Raw genomic sequence first — 17,150 nt, forward strand, 5'->3', positions numbered from 1 at the left:
ATTCTGTCTGTTTGTCTGTAACGGAAATCCCGCGTCGCTGATTGGTCTCGCCAGCTGCCCGCGACCAATTAGCGACAGGCGCAGTCCAGCCGCGAATTGGCGCGGGATTTGAACCACGCTTCGCTGACTGGTCGCGCCCGCCGGCCACGACCAATCAGCGATATTGGCTCGGGATTTAAACCCCCCTGCGCTGATTGGTCATGCCCGGCCAGACGCGACCAATCAGCGATATTGGCGCGGGATTTAAACACCGCTTCACTGATTGGTCGCGCCTGGCTGGCCGCAACCAATCAGCGACAGGCGCAGTCAGGCCGCGAATTGGCGCTGGATTTGAACCCCGCTGCGCTGATTGGGTGGGTTACATGGGAGCCGGTCTTTGACCATTTATCTCTCCAGCGATTTGCATGGTGGGAGCATGTCTATTTGGTATTCATCTTAAACCTGTCTGGAGAGATATTTTGCACTTAGCAATTGTGATAACCTTAGCTATGATGCTTCCATTTTCTAGCATTAATTGATCTAGTTGCGTTTAGGTTATTTACTTCTATCCTCATAAAGTTGCTACAGTTACTGCACTCTGCACTTTCTGTATCTATATTGGGTACCAATCCTCTATAGGCTTGAACATATATTATACTATTAATGAGGTAATGTGATGGACCAGGACCCATTTTCTCTAATTTCTCCCCATATTGTATTTTTTGGGGGGTATTTTTTGTGTGTTGTGTGGGTTTTAAATGTTTTTAAAATTGTGATTTGTGTGGTTTGAAAAACTTTGGATAAATAAAATTTGTTAATTCTCCTTGTTGATCCCTGCACTTTTGCATGTCTCTTTTGCTTTTTTGTACTGTTCTGTTTCTGACATGCTGCAGGTTGAGCACATAGAATATTATTGTTGATGGTGCCCTCTACCCTTTAGTGTTTTGTCCGCTGCACTGATTGGTCGCGCCCGGCTGGCCGCGACCAATCAGTGATATTGGCACCGGATTTAAACACCGCTTCACTGATAATGTATATATTTTACCTAGAAAATCCTGTGTATTCATTGCATTATAAATCTTCATAAATAAACTACATACAGATTCTAGAATACCCGATGCGTTAGAATCGGGCAACCATCTAGTTAGTATATAATTAGCATAACAGCAACCCACCATTACAAATGTGAATTGATTGTCCACCACTGTACCCCCCCTGTAACTATAATTTGCCACGTTTCCCCACCCAATAAATATATAAATTAACCCCTTCCCGACCTTTGACGCCACGTAGGCGTCATGAAAGTCGGTGCCAATCAGACCCATGACGCTTATGTGGCGTCATGGAATGATCGCGTCCCTGCAGATCGGGTGAAAGGGTTAACTCCTATTTCACCCGATCTGCAGGGAGAGGGGGAGTTGTACTTCAGCCCAGGGGGGGTGGCTTTGCCCCCACGTGGCTACGATCGCTCTGATTGGCTGTTGCACTTTCAACAGCCAATCAGAGCAATTTGCAATATTTCACCTATGAAAATGGTGAAATATTGCAATCCAGCCATGGCCGATGCTGCAATAGCATCTGCCATGGCTGGAAATCATGTTCTGCCCCCCCCACCGCCCCCGATCTCCTCCCCAGTCCTCCGTTCTGTCCGGTACCCCCCTCCGTCCCCTGTCAGCTCCCCCGTGCTCCTGTCCGCTCCCCCAGTCCTCCGATCCCCCCCCCCCGTGCTCCGATCCACCCCCCCACCACCCCCTCATACTTACCGAGCCTCCCAAAGTCGGTCCGTCTTCTCCCTGGGCGCCGCCATCTTCCAAAATGGCGGGCGCATGTGCAGTACGCCCGCCGAATCTGCCGGCCGGCAGATGCGTTCCATGTACATTTTGATCACTGTGGTAAACTTATCACAGTGATCAAAATAAAAAAATAGTAAATGACCCCCCCCCCCTTTATCACCCCCATAGGTAGGGACAATAATAAAATAAAGAAAATATTTTTTTTTTCCACTAGGGTTAGAACTAGGGTTAGGGTTAGAACTAGGGCTAGGGTTAGAACTAGGGTTAGGGTTAGAACTAGGGTTAGGGTTAGAACTAGGGTTAGGGGTAGGGTTAGGGGTAGGGTTAGGGCTAGAACTAGGGTTAGCCTTAGAATTAGGCTATGTGCACACGGTGCGGATTTGGCTGCGGATCCGCAGCGGATTGGCCGCTGCGGATTCATAGCAGTGTTCCATCAGGTTTACAGTACCATGTAATCCTATAGAAAACCAAATCCGCTGTGCCCATGGTGCGGAAAATACCGCGCGGAAATGCTGCGCTGTATTTTCCGCAGCATGTCAATTCTTTGTGCGGATTTCGCAGCGTTTTACAGCTGTTCCTCAATAGGAATCCGCAGGTGAAATCCGCATAAAAAACACTGGAAATCCGTGGTAAATCCGCAGGTAAAACGCAGTGCCTTTTACCTGCGGATTTTTCAAAAATGGTGCGGAAAAATCTCACACGAATCCGCAACGTGGGCACATAGCCTTAGGGTTAGGGTTGGAATTAGGGCTAGGGTTGGAAATAGGATTAAGAATAGGCTTGTGATTAGGGTTATGGTTAGGGTTAGGGGTGTGTTGGGGTTAAAGTTGGGGTTAGGGTTAGGGTTGGGATTAGGGTTAGGGTTGGGATTAGGGTTGTGGTTAGGGGTGTGTTGGGGTTAGGGTTGGGATTAGGGTTAGGGGTGTGTTGGGGTTAGGGTTGGGATTAGGGTTAGGGGTGTGTTGGGGTTAGTGTTGGAGTTAGAATTGAGGGGTTTCCACTGTTTAGGCACATCAGGGGTCTCCAAACGCAACGTGGCGCCACCATTGATTCCAGCCAATCTTGCGTTCAAAAAGTCAAATGGAGCTCCCTCCCTTCCGAGCCCCGACGTGTGCCCAAACAGTGGTTTACCCCCACATATGGGGTACCAGCATACTCAGGACAAACTGGGCAACAATTATTGGGGTCCAATTTCTCCTGTTACCCTTGCAAAAATAAAACATTGCTTGCTAAAACATAATTTTAGAGGAATGAAAAATGATTTTTTATTTTCACGGCTCTGCGTTATAAACGTCTGTGAAGCACTTGGGGGTTCAAAGTGCTCACTATACATCTAGATAAGTTCCTTGGGGGGTCTAGTTTCCAAAATGGGGTCACTTGTGGGGGTTTCTACTGTTTAGGCACATCAGGGGCTCTGGAAATGGAATGTGACGCACCCAGACCACTCCATCAAAGCCTGCATTTCAAAACGTCACTACCTCCCTTCCGAGCCCCGACTTGTGCCCAAACAGTGGTTTACCCCCACATATGGGGTATCATCGTACTCAGGACAAACTGGACAACAACATTTGGGGTCCAATTTCTCCTGTTACCCTTGGGAAAATAAAAAATTCTGGGCTAAAAATCATTTTTGAGGAAAGAAAAAATATTTTTTATTTTCACGGCTCTGCGGTATAAACTTCTGTGAAGCACTTGGGGGTTCAAAGTGCTCACCACACATCTAGATTAGTTCCTTGGGAGGTCTAGTTTCCAAAATGGGGTCACTTGTGGGGGAGCTCCAATGTTTAGGCACACAGGGGCTCTCCAAACGCGACATGGTGTCCGCTAACGATTGGAGCTAATTTTCCATTCAAAAAGTCAAATGGCGCTCCTTCCCTTCCGAGCCTTGCCGTGCACCCAAACAGTGGTTTACCCCCACATATGAGGCATCGTCGTACTCAGGAGAAATTGCCCAACAAATTTTAGGATCCATTTTATCCTGTTGCCCATGTGAAAATGAAAGAATTGAGGCTAAAAGAAATTTTATGTGAAAAAAAAGTACTTTTTCATTTTTGCGGATCAATTTGTGAAGCACCTGGGGGTTTAAAGTGCTCACTATGCTTCTAGATAAGTTCCTTGGGGGGTCTAGTTCCAAAATGGGGTCACTTGTGGGGGAGCTCCAATGTTTAGGCACACGGGGGCTCTCCAAACGCGACATGGTGTCCGCTAAAGATTGGAGCCAATTTTTCATTCAAAAAGTCAAATGGCGCTCCTTCCCTTCCGAGCCCTGCCGTGCGCCCAAACAGTGGTTTACCCCCACATATGAGGTATCAGCGTACTCAGGACAAATTGGACAACAACGTCCGTGGTCCAGTTTCTCCTTTTACCCTTGGGAAAATAAAAAAATTGTTGCTAAAAGATCATTTTTGTGACTAAAAAGTTAAATGTTCATTTTTTACTTCCATGTTGCTTCTGCTGCTGTGAAACACCTGAAGGGTTAATAAACTTCTTGAATGTGGTTTTGAGCACCTTGAGGGGTGCAGTTTTTAGAATGGTGTCACTTTTGGGTATTTTCAGCCATATAGAACCCTCAAAATAACTTCAAATGTGAGGTGGTCCCTAAAAAAAAAATGGTTTTGTAAATTTTGTTGTAAAAATGAGAAATCACTGGTCAAATTTTAACCCTTATAACTTCCTAGCAAAAAAACAATTTGTTTCCAAAATTGTGCTGATGTAAAGTAGACATGTGGGAAACATTACTTATTAACTATTTTGTGTCACATAACTCTCTGGTTTAACAGAATAAAAATGTGAAAATTGCGACATTTTCAAAATTTTCGCCAAATTTCAGTTTTTTTCACAAATAAACTCAGAAATTATCGACCTAAATTTACCACTAACATGAAGCCCAATATGTCACGAAAAAACAATCTCAGAATCGCTAGGATCCGTTGAAGCGTTCCTGAGTTATTATCTCATAAAGGGACACTGGTCAGAATTGCAAAAAACAGCAAGGTCATTAATGCCAAAATAGGCTGGGTCATGAAGGGGTTAAGTAGCCCCTGTACTTTTTTCCAATTAATTACCAGTTGCTCCTGCATCCTCAATGCCCCCACTGTGCACCTCCCACTCCCCTTTTATTTTTGGAGGAAAAAAGTGCATCATATAGTCTGAAAAATATGGTATATATTATTCTGACTGGTGTTTTCTACTTGTTCTGTTAGGATCACATTAATGTCTGTTTGATTGTTCACTTCAAAACTCATTATTTTATATTCTGCAGATAAATCCCATGTTTGAGGTGGCAGATACACAAACCTTCAATCCTCCTATTATAGATGTTCGAAACATTGCTTCCAATGAACAGGTACGAACACTGATTACAAAAATGTCATATCAAGTAATTAATTTGTAGGAAGAATAAATGTTCTATATAAATTTACAGTAAGAAGTGCATCATTCACAGACAGACAGCTAGTTCTGTTATGGGTTTTCTACAACTCTTCGAAAACTCGAAAACTTTCCAACGCTTAGGGATAGTTATGAAATAAAAATGTTACTTACATTAATTCATTATCAGGTAAAAAGTCTGAAGCTGATTTCAGGTATGGAATTTGCATTTGGAAGCTGTTGCTGTGAACCCACAACGTTCAACGATCAAATGAGCTTTCAATGGAAGAGAAATAGACCATCACTATGCTGAAAAAAAAAAGAAATCCATCAGAGAGAGAGTAGAAATGTTAGGAATGGCCACATCAACAGTTTGGTACATTCTGCAAAATAAAAGTGTACTGGTGAGTTTGGGAACTCAAAAAGTCCTGGACATTTACAGAAGACTACAGTGGTGGATGATTGCAGAATCCCTTCCTTCGTGAAGAAAACCCGCTACACATCATCCACCCAAATGAAGAACACTCTCCAGGATGTAGGTGTTTCAGTAGTAAAGAGAACACTTACCATAAAGAGAACACTTCATGAGTGCAAATACAGCAGGTTCACCATAGGGTGCAAACTATTAATCAGCCTGAAAATAGGCCAGATTAGAATTTGCTAAAAATATAAACACCTGAAGAAGCCAGCCTAGTTCAGGAAAAGCATTCTTTGGAAAAATGAAATGAAGAAGAACGTGTGGAGAAAGCTTGGAATGGCTCATGATCCAAAGCACACCACATCTTCCATAAAACATGGTGGCGGCAGTGTGATGGCATGGGTATGCTTGGCTTCCAATGGCACTGGGTCACTAGTGTTTATTCATGATGTGACTGAAGACAGAAGCAACCGGATGAATTCTGCAGTGTACTTTCTGCTCAGATTCAACCACTTGATTGGTTGATTGGATGGCTCTTCATAGTACAGATGGGTAGTGACCCAAAACATACTGCGAAAGCAACCCAGGAGTTATTTAAGGCAAAGAAGTGTTATATTATGCAATGGCCTAGTCAATCACCAGATCTCAGCCCCGTCAAGCATGCATTTCAGATTCTTAAGACAAAACCTAAGGCAGAAAGTCCCACAAATGAACAACAACTGAAGTCATCTGCAGTAAAGTTCTGGAAGGCCTCACAAAAAGGAGGAAACCCAGTGTTTGGTGTTGTCGATGGCTTCCAGACTTCAGGCAGTCATTGCCTGCAAAACACTCTCAACGAAGTATTAAAAATATATATTTTATTTACGGTAACGTTAATTTGTCCAATTACTTTTGAGCCCTTGAAATGAGGAGGTTGTGTAGAAAAATGGTTGCAATTCCTAAACATTTCACAGGATATTCTTGTTCAACACCTAAAAGTCTACACTACATTTGCATCTCCGTTATTTCATTTGAAATAAAAAATAGTGGCACGCACAGTCCAAATCACGGAGATCGGTTATTGTCCAAATATTTCTGGACCTAACTATAATATGTATATTTTGCTGAAAGTGAACAGTGTCAACAGAGAAGGAAATTGTTGTCCACCATTTTTTAATAAAAAATAATGTGGTCTAAGAATGAAAAGTGTGTGTGTATGTGCGTCTTCTCCTCCTAACCCTTCATGTGCTCTGATATGGTGTTATCCGAGTATCTCGGGCATGCTCGAGTAATATGTTTGAGTCTTCGCGGCTGCATGATTCGCAGCTGTTAGACAGCCGCAACACATGGGGGAATTGCCTAACTAACAGGTAATCTCCACATGTCTTGCGGTTGCCTGAATCTTTCAGCCGCGAGGACTGGAACATGACACTCTGATAACACCAAAGTCGAGCACACTCATCACTATTAGTGATCCTAGATCCCCAAACCTCCTGACTGAACATGATATTTGCTTTTCAGAGTGTGGCACTACCTAAGCTCCTAAGCAGCACATTCTCCTTACCGGGGTTATGTTCAGATATTTCCTCAGCCACTATTGAATTACCTGATGGGCAACTGCAAACTCATTTCTAGAATCTTATTTGTTTAGTGTTTAAAAAAAAAAAAATTCTAGCTACTTTCATTTGTTTTAATTACTATGATTCATTGTTAAAGCAAAACTGTTGGTAGCATCAACCCTCCTAAGCCGTCTATATTGGCATCCAGGTTATAGGAAGATGAATAAAACGATACCTTGATATCTGCGATCTGATGTCTTATTCCAGAGAAATTTTCTTATATGAAAATGCTGAAGCTGAGAGGAACCTGCAGATGTGTCAGTTATAATCACACACAGCTCTGCAGGGAGCAGCCATTACACATCACACTTCACACTAGTGACTCCCCTCTTTTCATGGAAAATAAGCCCTGGAGGAAAATTCACATGCAGACCAGTGTCCAGCACATAGCACAGAACATCTCTTTTAAATACAGTCATGGCCGAAAGTGTTGGCACCCTTGAAATTGTTCTAGAAAATAAAGTATTTCTGCCAGAAAATTTATTGCAATTACACATGTTTTGTTATACACATATTTATTTCCTTTTGTATGCATTGGAGCAACACAATAAAAAAAAAAATGAGGAAAAAAAGCCAAATTGGTTATATTTCACACAAAATCCCCAAAATGGGCCAGACAGATTTGTAGCCACCTTTCTGAAATTGTGGGAAAACCACTTTGTTTCAAGCATTTGATGCTGGTTCAAACTCACGTGTGGCAAGTAACAGGTGTAGGTAATATGAAAATCACAGCTGAAACCAAATAAAAAGGGGAGAAGTTGACTCGCTCTTTGTATTATGTGTCTGTGTACGTCACTCTAAGCATGGAGAACAGAAAATCAAAATTGTTGAAAAAGATCAACAATCTCAAGGTTGCGAGTCCATCTCCAGAGATCTCGATGTGCATTGGTTCAAAGTGCGCTACGTAATCAGGAAGTTTACAACTGATGGCACTGTAGCTAATCTGTCTGGACTTGGACGGCAGAGAAAAATTGATGAAAGGCTGCAACGCAGGATAGTCCAGTAAACAGGGTAGAGATATTTAAGTCTAACAAGCAGTAGTTTTAGATAATAGCTATGATACAAAGTTTAACATTTTCGCTTTTACTGTTGTTTTGAATAAAATAAAAGTTTAGTTATGGTACTTTTTAATAATTCTATCCCCTCTCCCCTCCAGTCTATACTGAATTCATCAGAAAGACTCCTCTTTATGTCCTTTGTTTTCCACAATGCTGTGCCTCCTCCTTTGTCTCTTGAGATCACCCTATATGTGCTTTTTACACCGTGTGTGCTTGGCTTTCTCTATCAGTCCCATAGACAATGATTGGAGTGGATTGTTAACAAACAACCATGCCACATATTTGGGGAAATTAATGAAATGTTTTAAAATTAAAAAATTATATGTGATACTTATAATCAGAACACCCCATGTGGAGACATTGTAATACGGACACATCCATATACTTAAAGCCTAATTCCCATAGGGAAAAATTGATGTACTAGTCCTTTTTATATAAAATGTATAACTTCTTTATTAGAAACATTAAAATACAAACAAAACAAAAAACATGATCAGGTGTATGGAAGGTTGCACACTGAAACAATATCACCAAGGGCCCCACCCCCCACCAGTTACCCCACTCTGTATATGAGAACTGAGCAGCTAATTATTAAACCTCAGGGCTGCCTGACAACTGATATAAAACTATCTAATCTTATATGAGGCTTCCATAATTAGTTAAAACTCCTTGCATCAGAGAGCATATATAAGAAGTATGTAGCCGCAGGAAAGTACCGTGGAAATATCCACTTAGTTAATAATATCCATACTATGACTATAGCTCTATATTACTAAATAGCCTACATGGCAAATTGTGAGTTCAGGAAGCCATATGGATTATCCACCCATGCAGGAGCGGTAGGATTAACCACACAGCACAGCCCTATATCAAAGAAAGCTGCTCAGTACTTACAATGATGCCCAATATTGCGGGGGAAACCAGGGGGGCGAGTGCCCGCCCCAACGCGTGTTTCGGTCCGTCCTTCGTCAGGGGGCACTCACCTCCCCGGGCCCCGTGCCTTAAATACATAGTCCCCCTATAACGCTGCCAATAGTGTGTTACGGCGCCGCCCGGATGCAGCGTCACTACCGGAAGTGACGCGCGCGTCTCCATAGCAACCGCGACGCCAAGGAGCATCGACGTCACACAGCACCGCGCAAGCAGATGCTGCGTATAGACACCGAGTGCCCCAAGAAGCCAACGGAAGCCATGGGACCGCGCGTCAGGTAGAGGCATCCACGTTAGCACCTGCAACTTTAACATATTACCACCGTGTGCAATACTGTCTTGCTCTAAGGACATTAATTCTTACTCATTCTCATATAAAGAGAGATATAGAGCCCACAATATATATACCACCACAAAACCAAAATTATAAACATATCAAAAACCAACATGACATAATTTACACAGCATAGAAATGTATAATTTATAATATGAGTTTGTTGCAGTGCATCTTTTCTTGCCACTCGTAGAGCACAAATATCCCAACGGGAGCCGATATAATACGTCAATCCATCAATTGGATACTAGGAGGATAGCGTGTACATTTATAGCTGGAAAAACTGCACGGAATACCGGAAATAGAAAATAAAAATTAGTACATAATTAAAACATAATTAAAAACAACTGTAAACAGGGTTACACTCTACCATCAGGTAAGGATGTTCAGACGGATAATCAAAGAAAAGGAGCATAACTCAGATTTTCGTTAAATCCAGCCGGATATAGGGTACCCAGCGTCCAGATCCACCTGGACTCTAACTGGGCTAATTTTTTAGGGATATCCCCCCTACGAATTCCCAATTCCACCATGTCAATACCCCTAACCCTCAGAAGGCTGCCATCACACCCATGATATTGTTTGAAATGGCGCGGTAGTGTTTTTAAGGTGGATGTGTCCTCACAGTCCGCAGCTGCGGCAATGCCCAAAACGTGTTCTCTCGCCCGCACCTTCAATTGCCTGGTCGTCAGGCCCACATATATTTTAGTGCAAGGGCACGTAGCATAGTAAATTACATTTGTACTCAAGCAGGTAATCCTCCTTTTGATATTGTACACATGGGTATTACCTGCATTAGAGAAAGTATTGCAACGTTCTATATTTGGGCATGCCACGCAGCAGCCACAGGGGACACATCCACCCCTAACAGCAACCGCTGTATCTAAAAAAGTTTTTGGTGTATTATCGACATAGTGGCTACGAACCAACATGTCGCGAAGATTGCGCGACCTCCTGGCAGTGATGGCAGCCCTCTCGGGCAAAAATCTGGCCAAAACTGGGTCAGCTCTAAGAATATGGCACGATTTCTCAAATATTTTCCTAAGCATGGGGAACTGGGAATGGTAGTTGGTAACAAACCGAACAATATCACTGTTCTCTCTATTACAATTCTTATATAGAAGATCATCCCTAGAGGAGTGCCGCGCTCTGTTGAAGGCGCGTTTTATCATTCTCCCACTATATCCCCTGTCTAACAATCTGGTCTTCAAATCCTCTGCCTGTGTGAGAAAATCCCGCTCAGTGGAACAGAGTCTACGCAATCGTAAAAACTGCCCCGTTGGCACTGAACGTATAATGTGACCAGGATGTGACGAGGAGGCATGCAACAACATGTTTGTAGCCGTTTTCTTACGGAAAATGTTTGTTTGTATCTCATCATTGGTGTCCCTTCTTAGTTTGACATCGAGAAACTCAATCTCCTTGCTACTACTAAAAAAAGTAAGAAAAATGTTGCGATCGTTGCTGATCAACTCAGTATAGAAAGTTTCCAATGTTCCAATTAGACCCTGCCAGATCAGTAGGATGTCATCAATGTACCGCGTCCAAGAGAGGACGCGGCACATTGATTCCACCCGATCTGACAGGAAGAGGTCCCTCTCCCACAGCCCCAGGAACAGGTTGGCATAGGCTGGCGCAAAGGACGCCCCCATGGCTGTTCCCTGGAGCTGCAGGAAGAAGGACCCCTTAAAAACAAAAAAATTGTGCATGAGTGCAAACTCCAATAACTCAAGTACTAATTTGCTGATATCCTGTGGGAGTGTGGATGTACCTAAGAAGAATTCAACAGCACTAAGTCCATCACTGTGGCGTATGCTGGTGTACAGCGATTCTACATCTGCTGTCACCAGCATCGCCCCATTCTCTAGGTGTAAACCATCCACTCTGCGGAGAAGCTCTCCAGTATCCTTCAGAAAAGAAGGTAGCTCCTCCACTAGAGGTTGTAATTTTGAGTCTATCCATTGATTAACTTTTTCCAGGTAGTTACCTGTCCCTGAAATAATTGGACGTCCTGGGGGCGACCGCGCATCCTTGTGAACCTTGGGCAACATATAAAATGTTGCAATGGTCGGTTCAGCAACCATCATAGCTTCTGCCAATTCCTTAGTTATTATACCTTCGGCCTGTGCTCTTTTTATGATGGTTGTCAATTGTTTAGTAAAGGCGGACAGGGGGTTAAATGTCAATTTTTTTATAACATATTTTGTTTAACTGATGAAAGGCCTCTTTTTCATAGTCCCTTCTAGGCCAGATGACTGTTACCCCCCTTGTCCGCCTGTTTAATCACGACTTCCTCAAGGTTCCCAAGAACGCGCAGCCGCCCCCTTTCCTCCACAGTTAAATTATCCCGATAAATATGTCGGGGAATGTCCATAATATCTTTGCTAACAATCTGTACAAACAACTCAATGTTTGGACATGAAGAAAGGGGCAGGAACTTCCTGGAGCGAGGTCTAATAGAGGGGGGAATCTTACCTCCCTCCGTAGTATTATTTTCAATGGATAGTTCTTCTAGGACGCGTAGTGCTGTTTGTTCCTCTTCTGTTGGAAACAATTGGAACATTTTAGGATCAAAAAAATAGCGTTTGAACAACAAAGACCGTGCAAACAATTGAACATCCTTAATAAATGCAAATGTATCAATTGGCGCTGCTGGTGAAAAGGATAAACCCTTATTAAGGAGTGTAAGATCTACAGATGTGAACTCTATATCACTTAGGTTAATTACTTTATTCTCATATCTTTCTCTCCGGTGATCTAGTATTCCGTCTATAAGGATGGAAATTCAAGTTTTTGAGCCTTCTAGACGTTGCCCCTGACCGAGTAGACATGGACGTACTCGATGCCTCTGAATTATCACTCAATGATGAGACAGATGACCCCAACTCAGTACCACTCGTACGGGGTCCTTGAATAGTTGCCTTTTTCCATGCATAAACAGAACAGTTCCGATAATCCCGTATATCACGGCTAAATTTAGTTGTTTGTGTTGCATGAATCTTTTTCACCGTCAAATCGACGGTTTTATCCATCTTTATATTGAGATTTTGCAGCTCGGATATTACAAAATATGGTCATAAAAAGGACCAAGTTGTGGTGGAACCGAGCATTTCTCAATAAGTATATTGCAAGGAAGATCATCCCTAGGGGACTGCGTGTAATTCCCACGTTCCCTGTCGATGATCTGGACTTTGTGGCCAGGTGGGAGGAGGCATGCAATACTTGTTCTAATGTGTTCATGCAGCTATTGAGTGATTTAAATATGTCCACCATAACTAAACTAGAAACATCTATAAAAAACACTGAGGAGGTGCTAAAAAAATAAATGGTCACAAGATAAGCTGCAAAATCTCAATATACAGATGGATAAAACCGTCGATTTGACGGTGAAAAAGATTCATGCAACACAAACAACTAAATTTAGCCGTGATATACGGGATTATCAGAACTGTTCTGTTTATGCATGGAAAAAGGCAACTATTCAAGGACCCCGTACGAGTGGTACTGAGTTGGGGTCATCTGTCTCATCAATGAGTGATAATTCAGAGGCATCGAGTACGTCCATGTCTACTCGGTCAGGGGCAACGTCTAGAAGGCTCAAAGACTTGAATTTCCATCCTTATAGACGGAATACTAGATCACCGGAGAGAAAGAGATATGAGAATAAGGTAATTAACCTAAGTGATATAGAGTTCACATCTGTAGATCTTACACTCCTTAATAAGGGTTTATCCTTTTCACCAGCAGCGCCAATTGATACATTTGCAGTTATTAAGGATGTTCAATTGTTTGCACGGTCTTTGTTGTTCAAACGCTATTTTTTTGATCCTAAAATGTTCCAATTGTTTCCAACAGAAGAGGAACAAACAGCACTACGCGTCCTAGAAGAACTATCCATTGAAAATAATACTACGGAGGGAGGTAAGATTCCCCCCTCTATTAGACCTCGCTCCAGGAAGTTCCTGCCCCTTTCTTCATGTCCAAACATTGAGTTGTTTGTACAGATTGTTAGCAAAGATATTATGGACATTCCCCGACATATTTATCGGGATAATTTAACTGTGGAGGAAAGGGGGCGGCTGCGCGTTCTTGGGAACCTTGAGGAAGTCGTGATTAAACAGGCGGACAAGGGGGGTAACATAGTCATCTGGCCTAGAAGGGACTATGAAAAAGAGGCCTTTCGCCAGTTAAACAACAAAATATGTTATAAAAAATTGACTTTTAACCCCCTGTCCGCCTTTACTAAACAATTGACAACCATCATAAAAAGAGCACAGGCCGAAGGTATAATAACTAAGGAATTGGCAGAAGCTATGATGGTTGCTGAACCGACCATTGCAACATTTTATATGTTGCCCAAGGTTCACAAGGATGCGCGGTCGCCCCCAGGACGTCCAATTATTTCAGGGACAGGTAACTACCTGGAAAAAGTTAATCAATGGATAGACTCAAAATTACAACCTCTAGTGGAGGAGCTACCTTCTTTTCTGAAGGATACTGGAGAGCTTCTCCGCAGAGTGGATGGTTTACACCTAGAGAATGGGGCGATGCTGGTGACAGCAGATGTAGAATCGCTGTACACCAGCATACGCCACAGTGATGGACTTAGTGCTGTTGAGTTCTTCTTAGGTACATCCACACTCCCACGGGATATCAGCAAATTAGTACTTGAGTTATTGGAGTTTGCACTCATGCACAATTTTTTTGTTTTTAAGGGGTCCTTCTTCCTGCAGCTCCAGGGAATAGCCATGGGGGCATCCTTTGCGCCAGCCTATGCCAACCTGTTCCTGGGGCTGTGGGAGAGGGACCTCTTCCTGTCAGATCGGGTGGAATCAATGTGCCGCGTCCTCTCTTGGACGCGGTACATTGATGACATCCTACTGATCTGGCAGGGTCCAATTGGAACATTGGAAACTTTCTTTACTGAGTTGAACAGCAACGATCGCAACATTTTTCTTACTTTTTTTAGTAGTAGCAAGGAGATTGAGTTTCTCGATGTCAAATTAAGAAGGGACACCAATGATGAGATACAAACAAACATTTTCCGTAAGAAAACGGCTACAAACATGTTGTTGCATGCCTCCTCGTCACATCCTGGTCACATTATACGTTCAGTGCCAACGGGGCAGTTTTTACGATTGCGTAGACTCTGTTCCACTGAGCGGGATTTTCTCACACAGGCAGAGGATTTGAAGACCAGATTGTTAGACAGGGGATATAGTGGGAGAATGATAAAACGCGCCTTCAACAGAGCGCGGCACTCCTCTAGGGATGATCTTCTATATAAGAATTGTAATAGAGAGAACAGTGATATTGTTCGGTTTGTTACCAACTACCATTCCCAGTTCCCCATGCTTAGGAAAATATTTGAGAAATCGTGCCATATTCTTAGAGCTGACCCAGTTTTGGCCAGATTTTTGCCCGAGAGGGCTGCCATCACTGCCAGGAGGTCGCGCAATCTTCGCGACATGTTGGTTCGTAGCCACTATGTCGATAATACACCAAAAACTTTTTTAGATACAGCGGCTGCTGTTAGGGGTGGATGTGTCCCCTGTGGCCGCTGCGTGGCATGCCCAAATATAGAACGTTGCAATACTTTCTCTGATGCAGGTAATACCCATGTGTACAATATCAAAAGGAGGATTACCTGCTTGACTAGAAATGTAATTTACTATGCTACGTGCCCTTGCACTAAAATATATGTGGGCCTGACGACCAGGCAATTGAAGGTGCGGGCGAGAGAACACGTTTTGGGCATTGCCGCAGCTGCGGACTGTGAGGACACATCCACCTTAAAAACACTACCGCGCCATTTCAAACAATATCATGGGTGTGATGGCAGCCTTCTGAGGGTTAGGGGTATTGACATGGTGGAATTGGGAATTCGTAGGGGGGATATCCCTAAAAAATTAGCCCAGTTAGAGTCCAGGTGGATCTGGACGCTGGGTACCCTATATCCGGCTGGATTTAACGAAAATCTGAGTTATGCTCCTTTTCTTTGATTATCCGTCTGAACATCCTTACCTGATGGTAGAGTGTAACCCTGTTTACAGTTGTTTTTAATTATGTACTAATTTTTATTTTCTATTTCCGGTATTCCGTGCAGTTTTTCCAGCTATAAATGTACACGCTATCCTCCTTGTATCCAATTGATGGATTGACGTATTATATCGGCTCCCGTTGGGATATTTGTGCTCTACGAGTGGCAAGAAAAGATGCACTGCAACAAACTCATATTATAAATTATACATTTCTATGCTGTGTAAATTATGTCATGTTGGTTTTTGATATGTTTATAATTTTGGTTTTGTGGTGGTATATATATTGTGGGCTCTATATCTCTCTTTATATGAGAATGAGTAAGAATTAATGTCCTTAGAGCAAGACAGTATTGCACACGGTGGTAATATGTTAAAGTTGCAGGTGCTAACGTGGATGCCTCTACCTGACGCGCGGTCCCATGGCTTCCGTTGGCTTCTTGGGGCACTCGGTGTCTATACGCAGCATCTGCTTGCGCGGTGCTGTGTGACGTCGATGCTCCTTGGCGTCGCGGTTGCTATGGAGACGCGCGCGTCACTTCCGGTAGTGACGCTGCATCCGGGCGGCGCCGTAACACACTATTGGCAGCGTTATAGGGGGACTATGTATTTAAGGCACGGGGCCCGGGGAGGTGAGTGCCCCCTGACGAAGGACGGACCGAAACACGCATTGGGGCGGGCACTCGCCCCCCTGGTTTCCCCCGCAATATTGGGCATCATTGTAAGTACTGAGCAGCTTTCTTTGATATAGGGCTGTGCTGTGTGGTTAATCCTACCGCTCCTGCATGGGTGGATAATCCATATGGCTTCCTGAACTCCCAATTTGCCATGTAGGCTATTTAGTAATATAGAGCTATAGTCATAGTATGGATATTATTAACTAAGTGGATATTTCCACGGTACTTTCCTGCGGCTACATACTTCTTATATATGCTCTCTGATGCAAGGAGTTTTAACTAATTATGGAAGCCTCATATAAGATTAGATAGTTTTATATCAGTTGTCAGGCAGCCCTGAGGTTTAATAATTAGCTGCTCAGTTCTCATATACAGAGTGGGGTAACTGGTGGGGGGTGGGGCCCTTGGTGATATTGTTTCAGTGTGCAACCTTCCATACACCTGATCATGTTTTTTGTTTTGTTTGTATTTTAATGTTTCTAATAAAGAAGTTATACATTTTATATAAAAAGGACTAGTACATCAATTTTTCCCTATGGGAATTAGGCTTTAATGATTGGAGTGGAGGTGGAACATGCGCTCCCCTATTTAATTCAAGATGGGTTTTATGCATCCCTTTCCTCAGAATCCCGAGTTCCATTCTCTGGATCGCTGGGAGACCCTGCAGCCTAGCCCCCACTATCAGTAGGTCATCCCATAAATAGAGGATGCCTTGCAGTTCTGGATTACCCGTGTAAGCTGTGATGACATAAAGCGATATATGCATGAAAGTAATGTCAACATATGCATTATATTATTTTACTGAAATCTAGTAGAGACTGTTGGGTGATGTGCATGACTCCCTTAAGATTAAAGCTATGGAGGGTGAGGCAATGAAAAGCTAGACTTCCGCAGGGCTGATATTAATAGCAACCTCACTAGTGTTGGTTTTCTTCCAGTTATTCCCCACTAGTGCT

General features: G+C 43.1%; 1 protein-coding gene across 7 annotated transcripts in view; it reads left to right on the forward strand.

Annotated features, from left to right (window-relative positions):
• The window catches only part of POC1B (POC1 centriolar protein B), a 166,446-nt gene that overhangs the window by 92,875 nt on the left and 56,421 nt on the right, over nt 1-17,150 (forward strand). For 5 of the 7 annotated variants that reach the window (XM_077265440.1, XM_077265444.1, XM_077265443.1 and 2 more), the window contains one exon: nt 5,035-5,118. In XM_077265440.1, coding sequence (XP_077121555.1) covers nt 5,035-5,118 — 84 coding nt within the window. Of the gene's footprint in view, nt 1-5,034; nt 5,119-5,331; nt 6,695-7,059; nt 7,812-17,150 lie in introns of those variants that run through there. The other 2 variants (XM_077265446.1, XM_077265445.1) reach the window with 2 other exon arrangements.

This window comes from Ranitomeya variabilis, chromosome 5 (genome assembly GCF_051348905.1).
Source record: "Ranitomeya variabilis isolate aRanVar5 chromosome 5, aRanVar5.hap1, whole genome shotgun sequence".
Lineage (NCBI taxonomy): Eukaryota > Metazoa > Chordata > Amphibia > Anura > Dendrobatidae > Ranitomeya > Ranitomeya variabilis.